Consider the following 17,416-nt stretch of genomic DNA (forward strand, 5'->3'; position numbering starts at 1 on the left):
TAGAGGAACATAGAATAGTTTATCTCTCAGACTTGTGGAGGAAATTTGTGACCAAAGATGAACTAAAGACCATTACTGATCACAAAATAGAAAATTTCGATTACATCAAATTAAAAAGCCTTTGTACAAATAAAACTAATGCAAACAAAGATTAGAAGGGAAGCAACAAACTGGGAAAACATTTTCACAGTTAAAAGTTCTGATAAAGGCCTCATTTCCAAAATATATAGAGAACTGACTCAAATTTATAAGAAATCAAGCCATTCTCCAATTGATGAATGGTCAAAGGATATGAACAGACAATTTTCAGAGGATGAAATTGAAACTATTACCACTCATATGAAAGAGTGTTCCAAATCATTATTGATCAGAGAAATGCAAATTAAGACAACTCTGAGATACCACTACACACCTGTCAGATTGGCTAAGATGACAGGAAAAAATAATGATGAATGTTGGAGGGGATGCGGGAAAACTGGGACACTATTGCATTGTTGGTGGAGTTGTGAACGAATCCAACCATTCTGGAGAGCAATCTGGAATTATGCCCAAAAAATTATCAAATTGTGCATACCCTTTGATCCAGCAGTGTTTCTATTGGGCTTATATCCCAAAGAAATACTAAAGAAGGGAAAGGGACCTGTATGTGCCAAAATGTTTGTAGCAGCCCTGTTTATAGTGGCTAGAAACTGGAAAATGAATGGATGCCCATCAATTGGAGAATGGCTGGGTAAATTATGGTATATGAATGTTATGGAATATTATTGCTCTGTAAGGAATGACCAGCAGGATGAATACAGAGAGGACTGGCGAGACTTACATGAACTGATGCTAAGTGAAATGAGCAGAACCAGGAGATCATTATACACTTCGACAACGATATTGTATGAGGACATATTTTGATGGAAGGAGATTTCTTTGACAAAGAGATCTGAGTTTCAAAAGCAGCTACACCCAAAGAAAGAACACTGGGAAACGAATGTGAACTATCTGCATTTTTGTTTTTCTTCCCGGGTTATTTATACCTTCTGAATCCAATTCTCCCTATGCAACAAGAGAACTGTTCGGTTCTGCAAACATATATTGTATCTAGGATATACTGCAACATATCCAACATATAAAGGACTGCTTGCCATCTAGGGGAGGGGGTGGAGGGAGGGAGGGAAAAAAAATTGGAACAGAAACGAGTGTCAATATAAAGTAATTATTAAATAAAAATTAAAAAAAAAAAAGAAAAAGAAATGTGAATGCTTGAAGTTAGAGAAACCACCTCAAATAGTCACAGGGATTATTTGTGTCTGGATTGTGGCAGCTCTTACTGGTCTGAAAAGCTACAGTCTGACATATTTTAACTCTGCTCTGACACAGTGATTTCATTTTGGTCCTTACTGTGAACAAAGACAATACCTACCAAGCTACATCACCTATGCTTGAGCAGAGTAGAGTACCTTCCATCATGGTGGGTGTTTGAAAAAGAAAATAAATTAAGTTTCATTATTAGCAATGTCCTTCAAGAGACTTAATGTTTGAAAAGTAGGATTAAGAAAGAGAGTCTCATTGTCACCAAACTGTTGGTTACCCATAATCATTTCCCCTTCAAGTGAACATGAAATAGGGTAATTAGCATATAGATATACAGTGAAATATCTAGGCAGGGAATGCACTGAGAGCCCACAGAGAGTGATTGATTTCCTAAAGGAGAAGATCAACTTCTTCCTCTTTTACTTCTTATAGAAATAAAATGAGAAAAATTAAACACAAGACAGGAGGAGGACACCATTAACAAAAAGAGTACTCTCACACCAGAACAGGTGCTTTCTGTCAAAGGAAATCCAGAAACTTGAAAAAGAGCAAAACAATCTCTGCTTGAGCAGACATAAAAATTCAAATATAATCTTTTATAAACATACTCACTAGCTTATCTGGAGGATAATGGAGAGATGATTTGTTCTCTTCCTCAATCATAAAGCAAGAGAACAAAGGTAAAGAAAAATTGAGCTCAGTAGAGACATCCTGCAATAATGGCAACCACTTGTGGCAATAAAGTTTGCAAACTAGTGGTTGCCTTCCATCTCCTTGTTGTTCAGAGCCAATATCTTCTTCATTCCATGTTCTACCATATCTGAAGATCAATAGTGACTGTTAGTGACTCCAGTATTTCCAGTGAAAGTTTCCATTTTAATCAAGCTGGTCTTTCTCTACTAATGCTAGATACTTTTTCTCATTGTGCTGTCAAAATGATCAATTGGGAACAAGTCCTTCATGAAACCTATTGCTCTTAATTTAATTCACATCATACTTGCACTTATCCCCTTTGAATGGAATAAGCAATTTTATAGATGATTTTATTCAGGGAGCAGTTTGATGGAGGCTTTTACACATGTAGCTTTATATGTAATGAATATGAAATCCTGGTAGAGTCGCATTATCCATCTAGATCTGGTGAACTAAAACCAGCTAAAGTAAAGACAGGGGTAATTCAGGGAGGAATATAAAACCTTCTGCACCTCAGGGATGCAACAAACAGCCAGGTGATATGGAGATGGAAAAGTTTTTAAGTTAAGAAATTTGAGTTCACATATTAATATCATTTTTTCCAAACCTGGATTGTTGAGCCCTTTCAGTTATCTTTTTCTAACTATGATACTGACAGACTTGAACAGAGTACAGGGTAAATTGCCTAATTCCCCTAACTCCGTCTGGGCTTTGGCTTATCATTATTTACCTACTATACATAGTTGCCTAGTATTATGTTTCCACATCTTAAAAACAAACTAAACAAAGACAACTTATACTTATACACCCAGAAATATACACAATTTAACCGATCCCATAGATGTGAATTGATGATGTTCCCCTGTGAGGAAAAAAAAAAACAATCTAGCTATATGAATTATAACCAATTCCAATAATAGTATCTGGTTGGTATAAAGTGATTGTGAGGGGGAACTCTTTTATCTATCAGTCAAAACTCTGTGAATATTTTTGAGATATTGATTAGTATATTTTTGGACAGGTCTGGGACTGGGTTTACCAGGTGCCTTCTATCTGACTCCTTGATCTCCCAACCTTTGAGGCCCCTGACACTTCCTCTCTCTTTTCTTTCTCCTCTTGAGTTCACATCTTTATTTATGAGAAACTCCTAAGGCTGTAATCCCCATGTAAAAGTTCTAGTTATGATAAAGACCTTTGCTAAATTCTTTCCATGACTATGATCTCTTCTCCCTTATAGTGCCTTCCCTCTGGTACCTTTCTCCTTACTCTAGCTAATTCTGGTTAATCTAACTTTATAGTCTTCCAATTCTATCTGTTTCATATTTGCCATTCTTAATACCTAATTTTGCCACTTCTTTTGGTCTGTAAATTCTTCTTCTAAATAAAATTTCCTTTTGGAAAGAGAATGGCCATTCTGAAATTGTCACATATTTATTTCCAACGTGGTATTGCTACCCTAACCCCTAACCCTATTACTACAATTCCCTTAATGGATCATGTAGTTTTTAAAAAAAACAAACTTGTAAAAATTAGAACATTATTTTCTATCTACAGATAAGAAAAATGCAAAGTTCATATGATTATGATGAGTATTACAAGATATGTCGCTACAATGGGCTACCATAATTAATTATAATTATTTTTTAAAAGAGGAATCAATTAGAGTTTGCTGTAAAGAAAAATTACAAATATCTCTAGATTTCTGGCACTGTGGCCCTCACATCTTGGTGCTCAGAGAGCATTATATTTATTGCCTCCCTTCATAATATAAGGCAGAGGAGAAAAAAGTTTTCTCACAACTGGAAGGAACTGTTCCTTTAGAGATGATAATTACTCACTTTTAATCGCTGCTGGGGATTTTTAGCTGAGATAAAGGGATGTTTCTATTTCAGACACATGACAAATTCCTTCTGCAATCTGGTATTTTTCAGGTGACAAGATAATTAGAGCTCTTGGGGAAGATGAGCTGAGCAAAGACTGTGTCAATAAGTCCAGGCCTGACCATGCCCACAGAACACATATATACACACTTACACAAGCACGTACTCTCTCACACATACACAACTGCACCCTACTCTACCCACTGCTTTGACAGCACAGATCAGACTGGTGAGGAACTTTACATCTTTGTCACAGAGATCAGATTCCTGGAAATCTCATCAAGGAGAAAGGTTTTATTTCTCTCAGTGTTTGGGAGGCAGAAGAGACCTTGCAGATGAAGCATCAGTAGGGAATAGCCATTTTTAGATTACAGCAGGGACACATTATCTTTTCTTTGGCACTTTTTGGTACCTGTGTTTTTGCCCCCTCCCTCATGTGGTCCCACCCAGGCTAAGGGCAGCACTCAGGTATTTGTACTTTAGAGGCTTAGAGATTCTGCACTGAGACATTTGGGGAGAAAATTACATCCTGATTATTCTGTCTCTTTTAATCAGGATAGACACTATAACTTTTGGGTCTCAGTTCAACCTAAGACCTACAGAAGGTTCTGATCTCAGATTCACACTGAATATTTTCAGAGTCATTGAGAGCTTCCTACCTACCTCACTCTGCAATCTCAGATTGACTGAGCACTCTGGGTCTTAGGGGCCTGGATGCTCTCAGGGGCTTCAGGCCTTTTACATTTGTGAAGCAGATGCTTCACAGTCTGATCTCTCTCTCTCTCTCTCTTTTTCTCTCTCTCTCTTTCTCTCTCTCTCTTTGTGTGTGTGTGTATGTGTGTGTGTGTGTGTGTGTGAGGATCTCAGACTCAGAGATTCAGAGGAGAAAATAATTCAGAGAAGTTGATCTAAAGCCCCCATTTTACAGGTGTGGGACTTAGATCCAGAGACACTTAGGGGATTTTTCCAAGTTAAAACAACTTATGTTTTACTGAGGCTGTATTTCAATGCACTTGTTCTCTGACTGCTAGGTAGCTCCTTCTACTGTGCTTTTCTGCTCCCTCCATGGCCTTTGTTCCTGTTTAATTTCAATGTAGCTTTTACCGATTAACTGGAAGGTGCTTTCAATACCGTCTTCCATCCTTCAAAGTTGTTTTCTGGCTTTTTCTTCTGCCACTGTAATACTGATGGTTAATCTAAAATTTAGTGTCTTCCTGCATTTTAAAATTTACTTTTTACTAACTGGGAAAATCCAGTTATCTCTCTGTCTTAGTGCCTCAAGTGTCTTCAACAGCCATGGATCATAGTAGAGTGGGAAGGTCTCTCATATTAGCAGGATAGAATTTGCGGGGGGACAGATAATTTTCTGACAGAAATAAGGACTATATCCTGCATGACAGAGAAGTGGGATAGCATTTGATATTGCTTATTCTAATTGTAATTATAACTTCTTTCTAATTAATTGATTATTATAAGCTCAGGTTAAATAATTTTAAATTTTTATGAAAAATACATTTCTTCAGTAATTAATTATTATTTTACATAATTTTATTATTGTACTGTTATTAATAAAATATTAATAATATCAACAATAATACAAACTGTATATGTGTCTTATAAGTTTTTCCTTAATTTTCTTTTCACTTCTCTGCCAGGCTCTTTTTCTCCCCCTCCCTCAGTACACTACATGAAGCAATAGATAAAATACTAGATCTGTGAGTCAGAAAACTTGAACACTGATTCAGTTTCCAACACCTAATTGTTGTGTTATCCTGACTTAGTCATTGATTCTCATCTCCTTTTTGTGTAATTATATAATCCTATAATTGTATATTATGCATTGTAAAATGCATAATTATATATTATATGAAATGTATTGTATAATCTATAATATGTGCATATATTATATATAATTGTATAATAGGGATAACAATGTATACAATTCTTAGGATTTTGTTTACTTAGCTAATTGCCTCACACATTGCAGGTGCTTTCTAAATGCTTCCTTCCTTTCTAATTTCCTTCTTTCCTTCATTTAGTCTTCATTGCCTTCTTTTCTTCCAAATTTTTCTCACTCTGCTATATCTGGATTTATTATATATTCAAATATATTTGTATGCTACACCTAAATAGATGCCTAAGTTATTTCTTATTGTTTCTATGTGGGCTGCTGATCAATATGGCTAACGTTTGTTGTTTTCCTATGTATTCTTATAGACTATAATTTATGTTGGAGGCACCAATGCTTCTGCCTGAAGTGGTCCCTTCTTTTTCAGACTGTATTCCTCTTTACATTTTCTGCTATTCTTAAGGAAATTCCTTTTTCATAGTCCTCTGTTCTGACTGGGAAACAGGAGGGGTTTCAGGATGTATAAACTGCTATTTTAGTTTTAAAAATGTTTTTTATGTAATTGATATGTCCTTGATAACCAGATTCAGAGTCTTTTCCTTTATATTATCACTATGCCTATAAATTCATGCAATTATTGTGTTTCACATGGTAATTGCTTTGCTTGAGAAACCTCAAGTTCAATTCTTTGTTATCATTTTTGCCAAAGTCAGTCCTCTCATTTAAATACTTTAAATAAATCCATCAAGCATACAGGTTATTATTTCTCCATAACTTTTCATTGGATCTCAGATTTTTCTGAGCCATTTCTCCTATCTACTTTGAATATTTCTTGTATCAAATATATTTGAGAGATTTAACATCATGTCATATATTTACAGCATATTTTATTAAAAGATCTTCACAATTTCCCTTGATGTTGAAATAATTGAAAGATATTTGCTGTGATTTCAATAAAGAAGAGGTTATTATTATTATTTTCAGTAATTCAGGATTTATTTCCCAATTTGTTCCAGTCTGACAATATTTAGGTATTAACTACAAGTTGTAGTCAAATGTTCTAACAAAATGCAGTCAATAGGATCTAAATCTTTGTGCTCAAACATAATCTTGATTCATGGACTAATGACATAATCTGATTGACAATAATTCCTAGCAAGTTTTTAAAGCAGGTTAAGTATGGGTCTGTGACTGATGTTCTTCAAGATGCGTCCATGTTAAAAAACAAACAAACAAACAAACAACTTGTACACAGAGGAATTTTACTAAATTTCTTATTTTTCTTTATTACTATAACTAATCAATTTCATATATAATAAATTTGGAAATTGTTTTATATTGTGGACAACTTTTAGCATTCTGTTTATACTATGGATAGACTTTTAAAATAGCAGATATCTGTATCTGATTTCAATAAAACATATATAATTTCAACTTTCAAATTCTACAGTAGTGGGCATAAATGTATTAATAATGTTCATAATGTTAAAGTGACTAAAATCTAGAAGTCTAAATAATTATGAATAGATTTAATCAATGTCTATATACATGCACAAATATATATTAAATATTTATATTATACACATAAATATATAGAATTAATCAATACCTATGTATATAACACATAAATAACTTTATGATATAATTTAAATATAAATAATTTTTAAATTGTAATTTAAATTATAGAGAGAAAATATTTAATGAGATAAGGATACTAGAAAAATAACCAACAGAATTTAACCATTTATATGTAGGTAATATCTTGGATGGTACTTTCTGTCTGGAGTTAGAAAGACATGATTTCAAACTTTAGAGATTTATTATCTACATAACTATGCTCAATATCCTTAAGTTCTGCCTGCCTCAGTTTTCTCAATTGTTAAATATAGATAATAAAAGCACTCTCTGGTGTTTTTCATAGTTCAAAACCTGTTAAGCATTTATAGAGTGATTACCATTTTGCTGACATAAAATAGTCTGAAAAACACTTGATTCATTGTGTTCCTCAGTAAGGATTTCTTAAGGAAAATTTATTTATATGATTTGTTAATTTCTCTGAGCCCAATAATGCTGCAAATCTTTAATGATCAACAAAAATAATGATTAATAATTCATAGATATTGAAATAAATACGTAAAACTAAGGGACTTCTCAATGAGGAGACAGTAATATTTCCTTTGAGGAGGAACAACTCATAGACTTTAATGGGAGTGATAGTTATGGATTTCTTAGCAAACCATTCTATAATTATTTCTTTCATCCTCTGCATGCATGGGCTGATGAGGTTAATGACTATCCAAGATAGTTTATTCTATCTATACATCTAAATGTTTACTCTAAAACCCACCACAGTGGTTTTTATTAGGTTTCTCATTTTCTCTCCAAAATTAAATCTATTTCATCTTTGTAATCAAATCATTTCTTTCAGCTCTGTCATGAGTTGCATGCCCATTTCTCTAAGAGCTTGTTCTTAGTTTCTTGGGGTTAGAAAGCTGTGCCCTTAGTAAACATTAAAAGTTTCCACTTTTGACAACATAGTCATGCAGATTTATTTGGCCAACATATTTTATAAACCAGAGCAATTCCTTTTGTGGAGATTATTCCCCCTGGAAAATTTCTGAGTTATTTTATTAATTTTGCTTGACTTTGAGTTGTGGATGTGTTTCAGCCATATGCAAATCTTTGTGATGCCATTTGGGGGTTTCTTGTCAAAAACACTAGAATGGTTTGTTATTTCCATCTGTAGCTCAAATTAAAATGAGGAACTAAGGCAAACAGGGTTAAAATTCCTGATGACGCAGAGGTAATAAATCTAAGGCTAGATTTGAACTCAGAAACTTTGACTGCAAGTCTAATACTTAACCTACTAAACTACTTGCTGACTTACTCCTTGAGCTACTTCTTACTTTACAATCTAATGTATATCTATAGGTTGTGAATGGGACACACAGTCTTTAAACATGGTTAAGGAGGGAGGTAGATGTATTTAATTTTTGGCCAGGTGGACTAACTGCAAGCAATAATTTGCCTAGGAGCCATCTGAATCAAAGCAAAGGTTTCCAAAGATGAATTACAGATTCTATTTTTCTTTGGTTTTCACTCCATTCTCACAGCAAAATTTCTCTTATGCCTTTGAGGAAAATCTTATTTTCAGAGAAAAAGACTGATACATTGAAAGACCAATAAATATTTAAGAATCTCTGAAGTTATTATGGTATGATTTTATTCATCCTGATGTTATATTTTGTTTAAATATTTTATTTTCAGAAATTTAATGTAACAATAAGAATATGTATCAGGAAAGAGCTTGCACTATATATTTAAGGAGAGAGAATTGGTCCTTAAAATAATCATATTGGGCCATGTTTGGCAAGGAAACAGTTTATGCCAAGAAATGCCTCATCCTATAGTCTTATAGTCTAGGTATCCATTTGGATGAGGCAGATACTGAAATAGGAAAAGAACTCAGAAAGATTTATTGGTTAAAATGAGGAGCCCATAAAAGTTGAAACCACAGAAGTCCACAGGGCCATCTTAGACATCTACTAAAGCCAAGAAGAGAGCAACTGTGAGTTATCAAGGACTATGGTCAGCAAGTAATAGTGAAAGTACAAGTATTTGCTGAATGTCAAAAAGAACCATGGGGTCAGCATTACATACTAAATAGAAATTTGTGAATGTTGACCTCAAAAAATTGCTGAGTTTTTATTTATTAATTATTTTTTTATGATTCTGCATGTATCCCTATGGAAATACATGAAAAGTAGGAAGTACATCAAATCCTTTTTACATGTGATACCATTTGATCTTTTTAGAAAAGTTATAAGCTAACTGTATGATGCTCATGTTACTGATAGAGGTCTGAAACATATAGAAATTAAGTGAAATGCTTTTCATCATGGCGTTAGGAAGCAGTAAAGAGAGTTGCAATCCATTTATCTCTTGCACCCCAATCCAAAGCTCTATGCCCCACATCTTACTGGCAAAAAACTGTGCATGAAGCTTTGAAGAAACCAACATTTGTAAAGAGGTATTAGTCAATATCTTTCAAAAGTTATGTGCATATGAATGCATGCCTCTGTGTGTGATCACATAAGAAAACATAAAATTCTTTCCCAATTATTCTTGTCCAAAGCTTATTTTATAATTGCTTCACTCTTTTACAAAGACTAGTTTTTTAAAAAAGCCTTTTTTTCCTGTAACTCTAAAACGGTAGAATCACCTGTTTGACTTTCTCATGATAATCAGAATATAGGCAATTTATTTACTGTCCAGAATAAAGTCATAAGAATCATAGAATTAAGAAGGTAACAGGATCTCTCCTCCATTGAAGCTATTTTGAGCTAACTTATAAAAGCAATTGTTGCCCATATTTTATAGTGTTTTCTTTCTGTAAGAATCTGATCATATCAGTCTTCAGTATTTAGATAATCTGTGAGGTATCAATGCCATTCTAAAAAATGAGGCATACAGATTTATGCAAACAGACATTTGCATATACACATAGACAATAAATATGAAATAGAATTTAAAAATTGGCACCTACAAATAAAACCATTTTACAATGTGCCAAAATGAGAATACTTGAGAAAGTAAAAAAATATGCGGTGATTAAAATATTTTCTAAAATTCTATATTTCTGAAATAACCAAGGAAAACTAAAGCTCACCTCATTGGTCAGAGATATGTAGAATCTTATTTGAATTCCTGGTTTTATAACAGAAACTTTTCTCTTCCTTCCCAGGTCATGTGGGATCTGAATATCTTCTGTCCAAGAGAATAAGAATGCAATCTTATAATGCTATCCTGTGCATTTTACATATGTTTATGATAAAATTGGAGTCAGAGGGAATGGTTTACTTTTTTACTTGTATGGCTTTAATTTAATCACTAGTGAAAGGATAAGACCTATTAATGTGATTTTCATTAAATTGTTTCTTTCCCATATTCCGATGATTCTCTTCAGAGGAGTTCCATTTGTAATCCGAGTATATATCCAGAAAAATTTTCCTGAGTGACATTGAATGCAAAATCCTTATTTATCTGCAAAGAGTGTTCCAAGAACTTTCACTCTGCAATAGCTGCCATGTGAGTGTCTCCCAGGCCCTCACCAACAGTTCCAACAGCCCCCAAATGGGTAGAATTCAAAATCAAAGACCCAAGGTGCATTGTTCCATCCTTTATCTTCATATGGCTACTCAATTTGCTGATAGATGTGTTTGTGCTTCTATATGTGACTGGTCCCAGGAAAGACCCTTAGTCACCTTAAGAAGAAATTGGGATACTCTTCTATAGACTGGCATGCTATAACATAAATTTTCAAGTTTAATACACAGAAATGTCAACAACCAATGACAAAAGAGGTTAAGGATTTGTAAGCTCACAGAGAGAAACAGAGACACAGAGAGGCAGGCAGCCATTCCACACACACAAACACACACACACACACACACACACACACACACACACATCCACACACACCCACACACACCCACAGAGAGAGAGACAGAGACAGACAGAGAGTCAGATAGACAAAGACAGAGACAGACAGACAGATAGACAAAAATAGAGACCAACAGAGAGAAAGAGAGAATGCTATGAACAGTATTGACAGAAGAAGTAGTGTGGCTATTCATTTGGTTTGGTAAGATTGGAATAGGTAATTTTAACCCTGAGATTCATGATCTAATTTCTGGTCTAACTACCTAGATTTTGGTGTGTATGTCTACTGAGCAAGTCCTTTAGTTTTCTGTTCATTTTAAATTTTTCTCTGTAAAAATTCTATATACAATAGGGCCAATCAAAATCTGAGGTTCCAACCAAGATTATATAGTTCTCTTTGTGCACCCAATGTTCCCTATCTTAAAGGTAAGAACAGCTGTCTCAAACAGTTTTTTTCACCCTCTGAAACAGCCATTTTTCTTTTTTTTTCTTTTTTTATATTTTATTTTATTTTATAATAACTTTATATTGACAGAACCATGTCAGGGTAAATTTTTTTACAACATTATCCCTTGCACTCGCTTCTGTTTCGATTTTTCCCCTCCCTCCCTCCCTCCACCTCCTCCCCTAGATGGCAAGCAGTCCTATATTTGTGAAACAGCCGTTTTTCTTTTTTTTTTTAAATAACTTTTTATTGATAGAACTCATGCCAGGGTAATTTTTTACAACATTATCCCTTGCATTCACTTCTGTTCCGATTTTTCCCCTCCCTCCCTCCACCCCCTTCCCTAGATGGCAAGCAATCCTTTACATATTGAATAGGTTACAGTATATCCTGGATACAATATACGTGTGCAGAACCAGTTTTCTTGTTGCACAGGGAGAATTGAATTCAGAAGGTAGAAATAATCCGGGAAGAAAAACAAAAATGCAAGCAGTTTATATTCATCTCCCAGTGTTATTTAACTTTGGGTGTAGCTGCTTCTGCCCATCTTTGATCAATTGAAACTGAATTAACTCTCTTTATCGAAGAGATCCACTTCCATCAGAATACATCCTCAAACAGTATCATTGTTGAGGTATATAATTTGCAAATTAAGACAACTCTGAGATACCACTACACACCTGTCAGATTGGCTAAGATGACAGGAAAAGATAATGATGAATGTTGGAGGGGATGCGGGAAAACTGGGACACTAATGCATTGTTGGTGGAGTTGTGAACGAATCCAACCATTCTGGAGAGCAATCTGGAATTATGCCCAAAAAATTATCAAACTGTGCATACCCTTTGATCCAGCAGTGTTTCTACTGGGCTTATATCCCAAAGAGATACTAAAGAAGGGAAAGGGACCTGTATGTGCCAAAATGTTTGTGGCAGCGCTGTTTGTAGTGGCTAGAAACTGGAAAATGAATGGATGCCCATCAATTGGAGAATGGCTGGGTAAATTGTGGTATATGAATGTTATGGAATATTATTGTTCTGTAAGAAATGACCAGCAGGATGAATACAGAGAGGACTGGCGAGACTTACATGAACTGATGCTAAGTGAAATGAGCAGAACCAGGAGATCATTATACACTTCGACAACGATATTGTATGAGGACATATTTTGATGGAAGTGGATTTCTTTGACAAAGAGATCTGAGTTTCCATTGATAAATGACGGACAAAAGCAGCTACACCCAAAGAAAGAACACTGGGAAACGAATGTGAACTATCTGCATTTTTGTTTTTCTTCCTGGGTTATTTATACCTTCTGAATCCAATTCTCCCTATGCAAAAAGAGAACTGTTTGGTTCTGCAAACATATATTGTATCTAGGATATACTGCAACATATCCAACATATAAAGGACTGCTTGCCATCTAGGGGAGGGGGTGGAGGGAGGGAGGGAAAAAAAATCGGAACAGAAACGAGTGTCAATATAAAGTAATTATTAAATAAAAATTAAAAAAAAAAGAAATTAAAAAAATTGCATTTCTCTGATTAATAATGATTTGGAGCACATTTTCATATGTCTATAAATAGTTTCAATTTCTTCATCTGAGAATTGTCTGTTCATATCCTTTGACCATTTATCAATTGGAGAATGTTTTGATTTCTTATAAATTAGAGTCAATTCTCTATATATTTTGGAAATGAGGCCTTTATCAGAACCTTTGATTGTAATAATGTTTTCCCAGTTTATTGTTTCCCTTCTAATCTTGTTTGCATTTGTTTTGTTTGTACAAAAACCTTTCAATTTGATATAATCAAAATTTTCTATTTTGTGGTCAGTAGTGATCTCTAGTTCTTCTTTGGTCATAAATTCCTCCCTCTTCCACAGGTCTGAGAGGTAAACTATCCTATGCTCTTCCAATTTATTTATAATCTCATTCTTTATGCCTAAGTCATGAACCCATTTTGACCTTATCTTGGTGTACAGTGTTAAGTGTGGGTCAATGCCTAGTTTCTGCCATACTAATTTCCAATTTTCCCAGAAATTTTTGTCAAATAGTGCGTTCTTATCCCAGAAACTGGGGTCTTTGGGTTTGTCAAACACTATATTATTAAAGTTATTGGCTGAAACAGCCATTTTTCAAAGGGCATATAAGCCATAACTCTAACACCTTGAGTGTCTTTGGATTTCAAGAATGCCATTGAGCTCTTCTGTATATGAGAAAGAGGTCATAGAATAAAAATACTGAATACATATAAAATACTTATATATATATATATGTATGTGTATATATATGTATATATATACATATATATATATATATATATACACACACATAAGTTGTACTTTTCTTCAGGAATTGAATGAAGAAAGGGAATAAAAGGGGAAAAACAAAATTAAAAAGTACACATCAGAAAACAAAACAAAAAAAAAACTACAAGAGGTAAAGAAAAGGTGGTTATTTTTGAACAAGTGTCATATTATATAGGTTTTCTTGGTCAGAAAATTTATTGCTTGATATTATAAATCCTTTCTTATGTTCTATTGTGTACATGGCAAGGAGTTCTTCTTTGTTTCCTATTTTACATTTTACTTTTAAATAATAAATATAAAGAAATGTATTTACTTTTTCTGTAAAAAATGATCTGAACTTATGAGTCTAGTTTTATGTGATCTATGAAATATCAATGCCATTCTAAACAAAAGGTAAATATATTTACATAAATAAACAATCAAATAAATACATAAACACATGAGACAGAAAATTTAATTAAAAATCTCTATTTACAAAAAAAAGAAAAAAAATTACAATATCCCCAAATAAGAATACTTGCATCAAGAAAGTACAAAAACAAAACAAAAACAAAAACAAAACTATGGGAGTAAAACATTTTCCAAAACATTGTATTTCTGTAACAACGAAGGATTAATGAATATCACCTTATTGGTAAGAAATGAGCAGAATCTGATTTTGAATTCCCAGTTTTATAACAGAAATTTTTCTCTTCATTCCAAGGTCACTTTGGATCTGAATATCATTCTGTCCCAGAGAATAAGGATGCAGTCCAACGATAATATCTTCTGCATTTTACATACCTTTCAGATTATAATTGGAGTCTTTGGAAATGGTTTACTCCTTTTCTTGTATGGTTTTAATTTAGTCACTGGTCAAAGGACAAGACCAATTGATATGATTTTTGTTAATTTATTCTTTTCCCATATTGTTATGATTCTTTTTAGGGGTATACCGCTTGCAATCCAAGTTTGTACCCAGGAAATTTTCCTGAGTGACACTGAATGCAAAATCATTGTTTATCTGCAGAGAGTTTCCCGGGGACTTTCACTTTGCAATACCTGCCTTCTGAGTGTCTTCCAGGCCATCACCATCAGTTCCAACAATAACAAATGGGCCAAGCTCAAAGCCAATGTCCCAAAACACATTGTTCTATCGTGTGTCTTTATGTGGGTACTCAATTTGTTGGTAGATGTAGTTGTTCCTCGACATGTGACTGGCCCTAGGAACCACACGTTCAGTGACCTTAAGAAGAATCTAGGATACTGTTCAATAGACTGGCATGCCGTCAAAAACTCCAATCTTGTTATGTGGAAGACACTTTATGATGTGGTATTTCTGGGATTCATGGCCATTTCCAGTGGCTATATGGTGCTTGTTTTGTTTAGACATAAATGGCAAGTCCAACATCTTCATAGCACTAGTGTCAACCCTATTGCCACCCCAGAAACCAGAGCCACTAAAGTAATATTGTTGCTCATGATTACCTTTGTATGCTTTTATTCAGTTAGTTCCATCTTTGTTATTGTAACAGAAAAATCTAACGATACAAGCCAGTGGATTATACATATGACTGTATTTTTTACTTCATTTTACTCAACAGTAAGTCCTTTTGTTTTAATCAGTAGTGATTCACAGATCCTCAATTGTTGTAATCTTTTCAAAAGAATAAAAAATTCTCATCCTCATTCATTAAAATCTCAGAACAAATGAATTTAAACTATGAAATTTCAAAGAATAAAATAAATTCTAAAATCTCACTTCAAAAGTTTTATTTGTGAAAGAGGACACTGGAGTAAAAGCAAAATTTCTCTTTATCAGAAAATGAGTATTTTGCTTTTCCAGATGGTGGTTCTGTCCACCAAACCAATAATTTTTTTTCCAAAGCAAAAAGAGCAATGGTAAATGATGGTTAGTACAAATTCCAAATTGTGTTTCCATCCTTCATGGAATACACCTTAATTGTTACCAAGGTCAGTACACTTAAATGTCAAGAACCAATATCAAAAGAGGTTAAGGATTTGCACAGGTTTAACCAGATATGTGCTAAAAAATTTTAAATGTTATTTTTCATTACTAGAAAATCACAGACCTAAGCACCGTGTCTCTGTTTTCTAGATTTAGCCATTTTTCTAAAAAAAAAAAATACTTAGAAGAGGATCAATCAAAATCTGAGGTTCATTTCATACATGTAATTTAAATGACTCTACTTTTCTCTCAATGTGTTACAGATTCCATATTGTGTTTCTATTCCTCATGGAAGATACCTTATAATGTACCCAAGTTCAATACATACAAATGTCAAGAACCAATGACAAAAGAGGTTAAAGTTTTGCAGAGCTTCAACCAAATATGTGATAAAAATTTTTTTAATGTTATTTTTCATTACTAGAAAATCACAGACCCAAGCACCGTGTCTCTGCTTTCTCGATTTAGCCATTATCCTTTCATTTTCCAAATCCTTTTTTTTTCTTACACTAATGAGATTTTTCATAAGTTTTTCCTTTTTCCTCAAACATATCTCAATTCTTCAGACATTTTTAAAGAGGGAAATGAGAAATGGAGTTTGTAAGCACACAAAGAGAAAGGGAGACAGAGGCAGACAGGCAGAGAGACAGAGAGGTAGACAGAGAGAAACAGAGAGAGAGAGAGGGAAGAGAGAGAGAGAGGGAAGAGAGAGAGAGAGAGAGAGAGAGAGAGAGAGAGAGAGAGAGAGAGAGAGAGAGAGAGAGAGAGATCCACAGAGAGAGCAGAGAGACACAGGGACACATAAATAAACAGGGAAATGAGAAATGAAGTTTGTAAGCACACACAGAGAGAGGGAGACAGAGACACAGAGGCAGACAGGCAGACTGATACACACACACACACACACACACACACACACATAGAGTGAGACAGAGATATAGAAAGAGAGAGACAGAGAGAGACACACACAAAGAGAAAAAGAGAGAGACAGAGAAACAGAGAGAGAAAGAGACAGAGACAGAGAGAGAGAGAGAAAGAGAGAGACAGAGAGACAGAGAGATAGAGAGCAGAGAGAGACAGATAGACAAAGACCAACAGAAAGAAAAAAACAATACTTTGAAATGTATTGACAGTAGAAGCAGTGTGGCTGTTTTATTTGCTTTGATAAAATGAGAATAGTTAATCTTAACTCTGACATTTAAGTGACACCAATTTCAGGTGACACTACCTAGACTTTGGTTTGTGTGTCTACTGAGCAAGTCCTTTATATTCTGTTTATTTTTAATTTTTCTGAAAAAAAATATACATAGAAGAGGATCAATCAAAATCTGAGGTTCATTTCATACATACAATTTAAATGACTCTACTTTTCTCTCAATGTGTTACAGATTCCATATTGTGTTTCTGTTCCTCATGGAAAATACCTTATAATGTACCCAAGTTCAATACACACAAAATGTCAAGAACCAATGACAAAAGAGGTTAAGGTCTTGCAGAGCTTCAACCAAATATGTGATAAATTTTTTTAATGTTATTTTTCATTACTAG

General features: G+C 34.0%; 1 protein-coding gene across 1 annotated transcript; it reads left to right on the forward strand.

Annotated features, from left to right (window-relative positions):
- Positions 1-14,665: 14,665 nt before the first annotated feature.
- LOC127541324 (vomeronasal type-1 receptor 4-like) lies at positions 14,666-15,596 on the forward strand. The gene is given in 2 exon segments (XM_051966608.1): positions 14,666-15,571; positions 15,573-15,596. Coding segments are annotated over 2 exon segments (930 nt in total).
- The last annotated feature ends 1,820 nt before the right edge of the window (positions 15,597-17,416 follow it).

Source organism: Antechinus flavipes, chromosome 6 (genome assembly GCF_016432865.1).
Source record: "Antechinus flavipes isolate AdamAnt ecotype Samford, QLD, Australia chromosome 6, AdamAnt_v2, whole genome shotgun sequence".
Classification (NCBI taxonomy): Eukaryota; Metazoa; Chordata; class Mammalia; order Dasyuromorphia; family Dasyuridae; genus Antechinus; species Antechinus flavipes.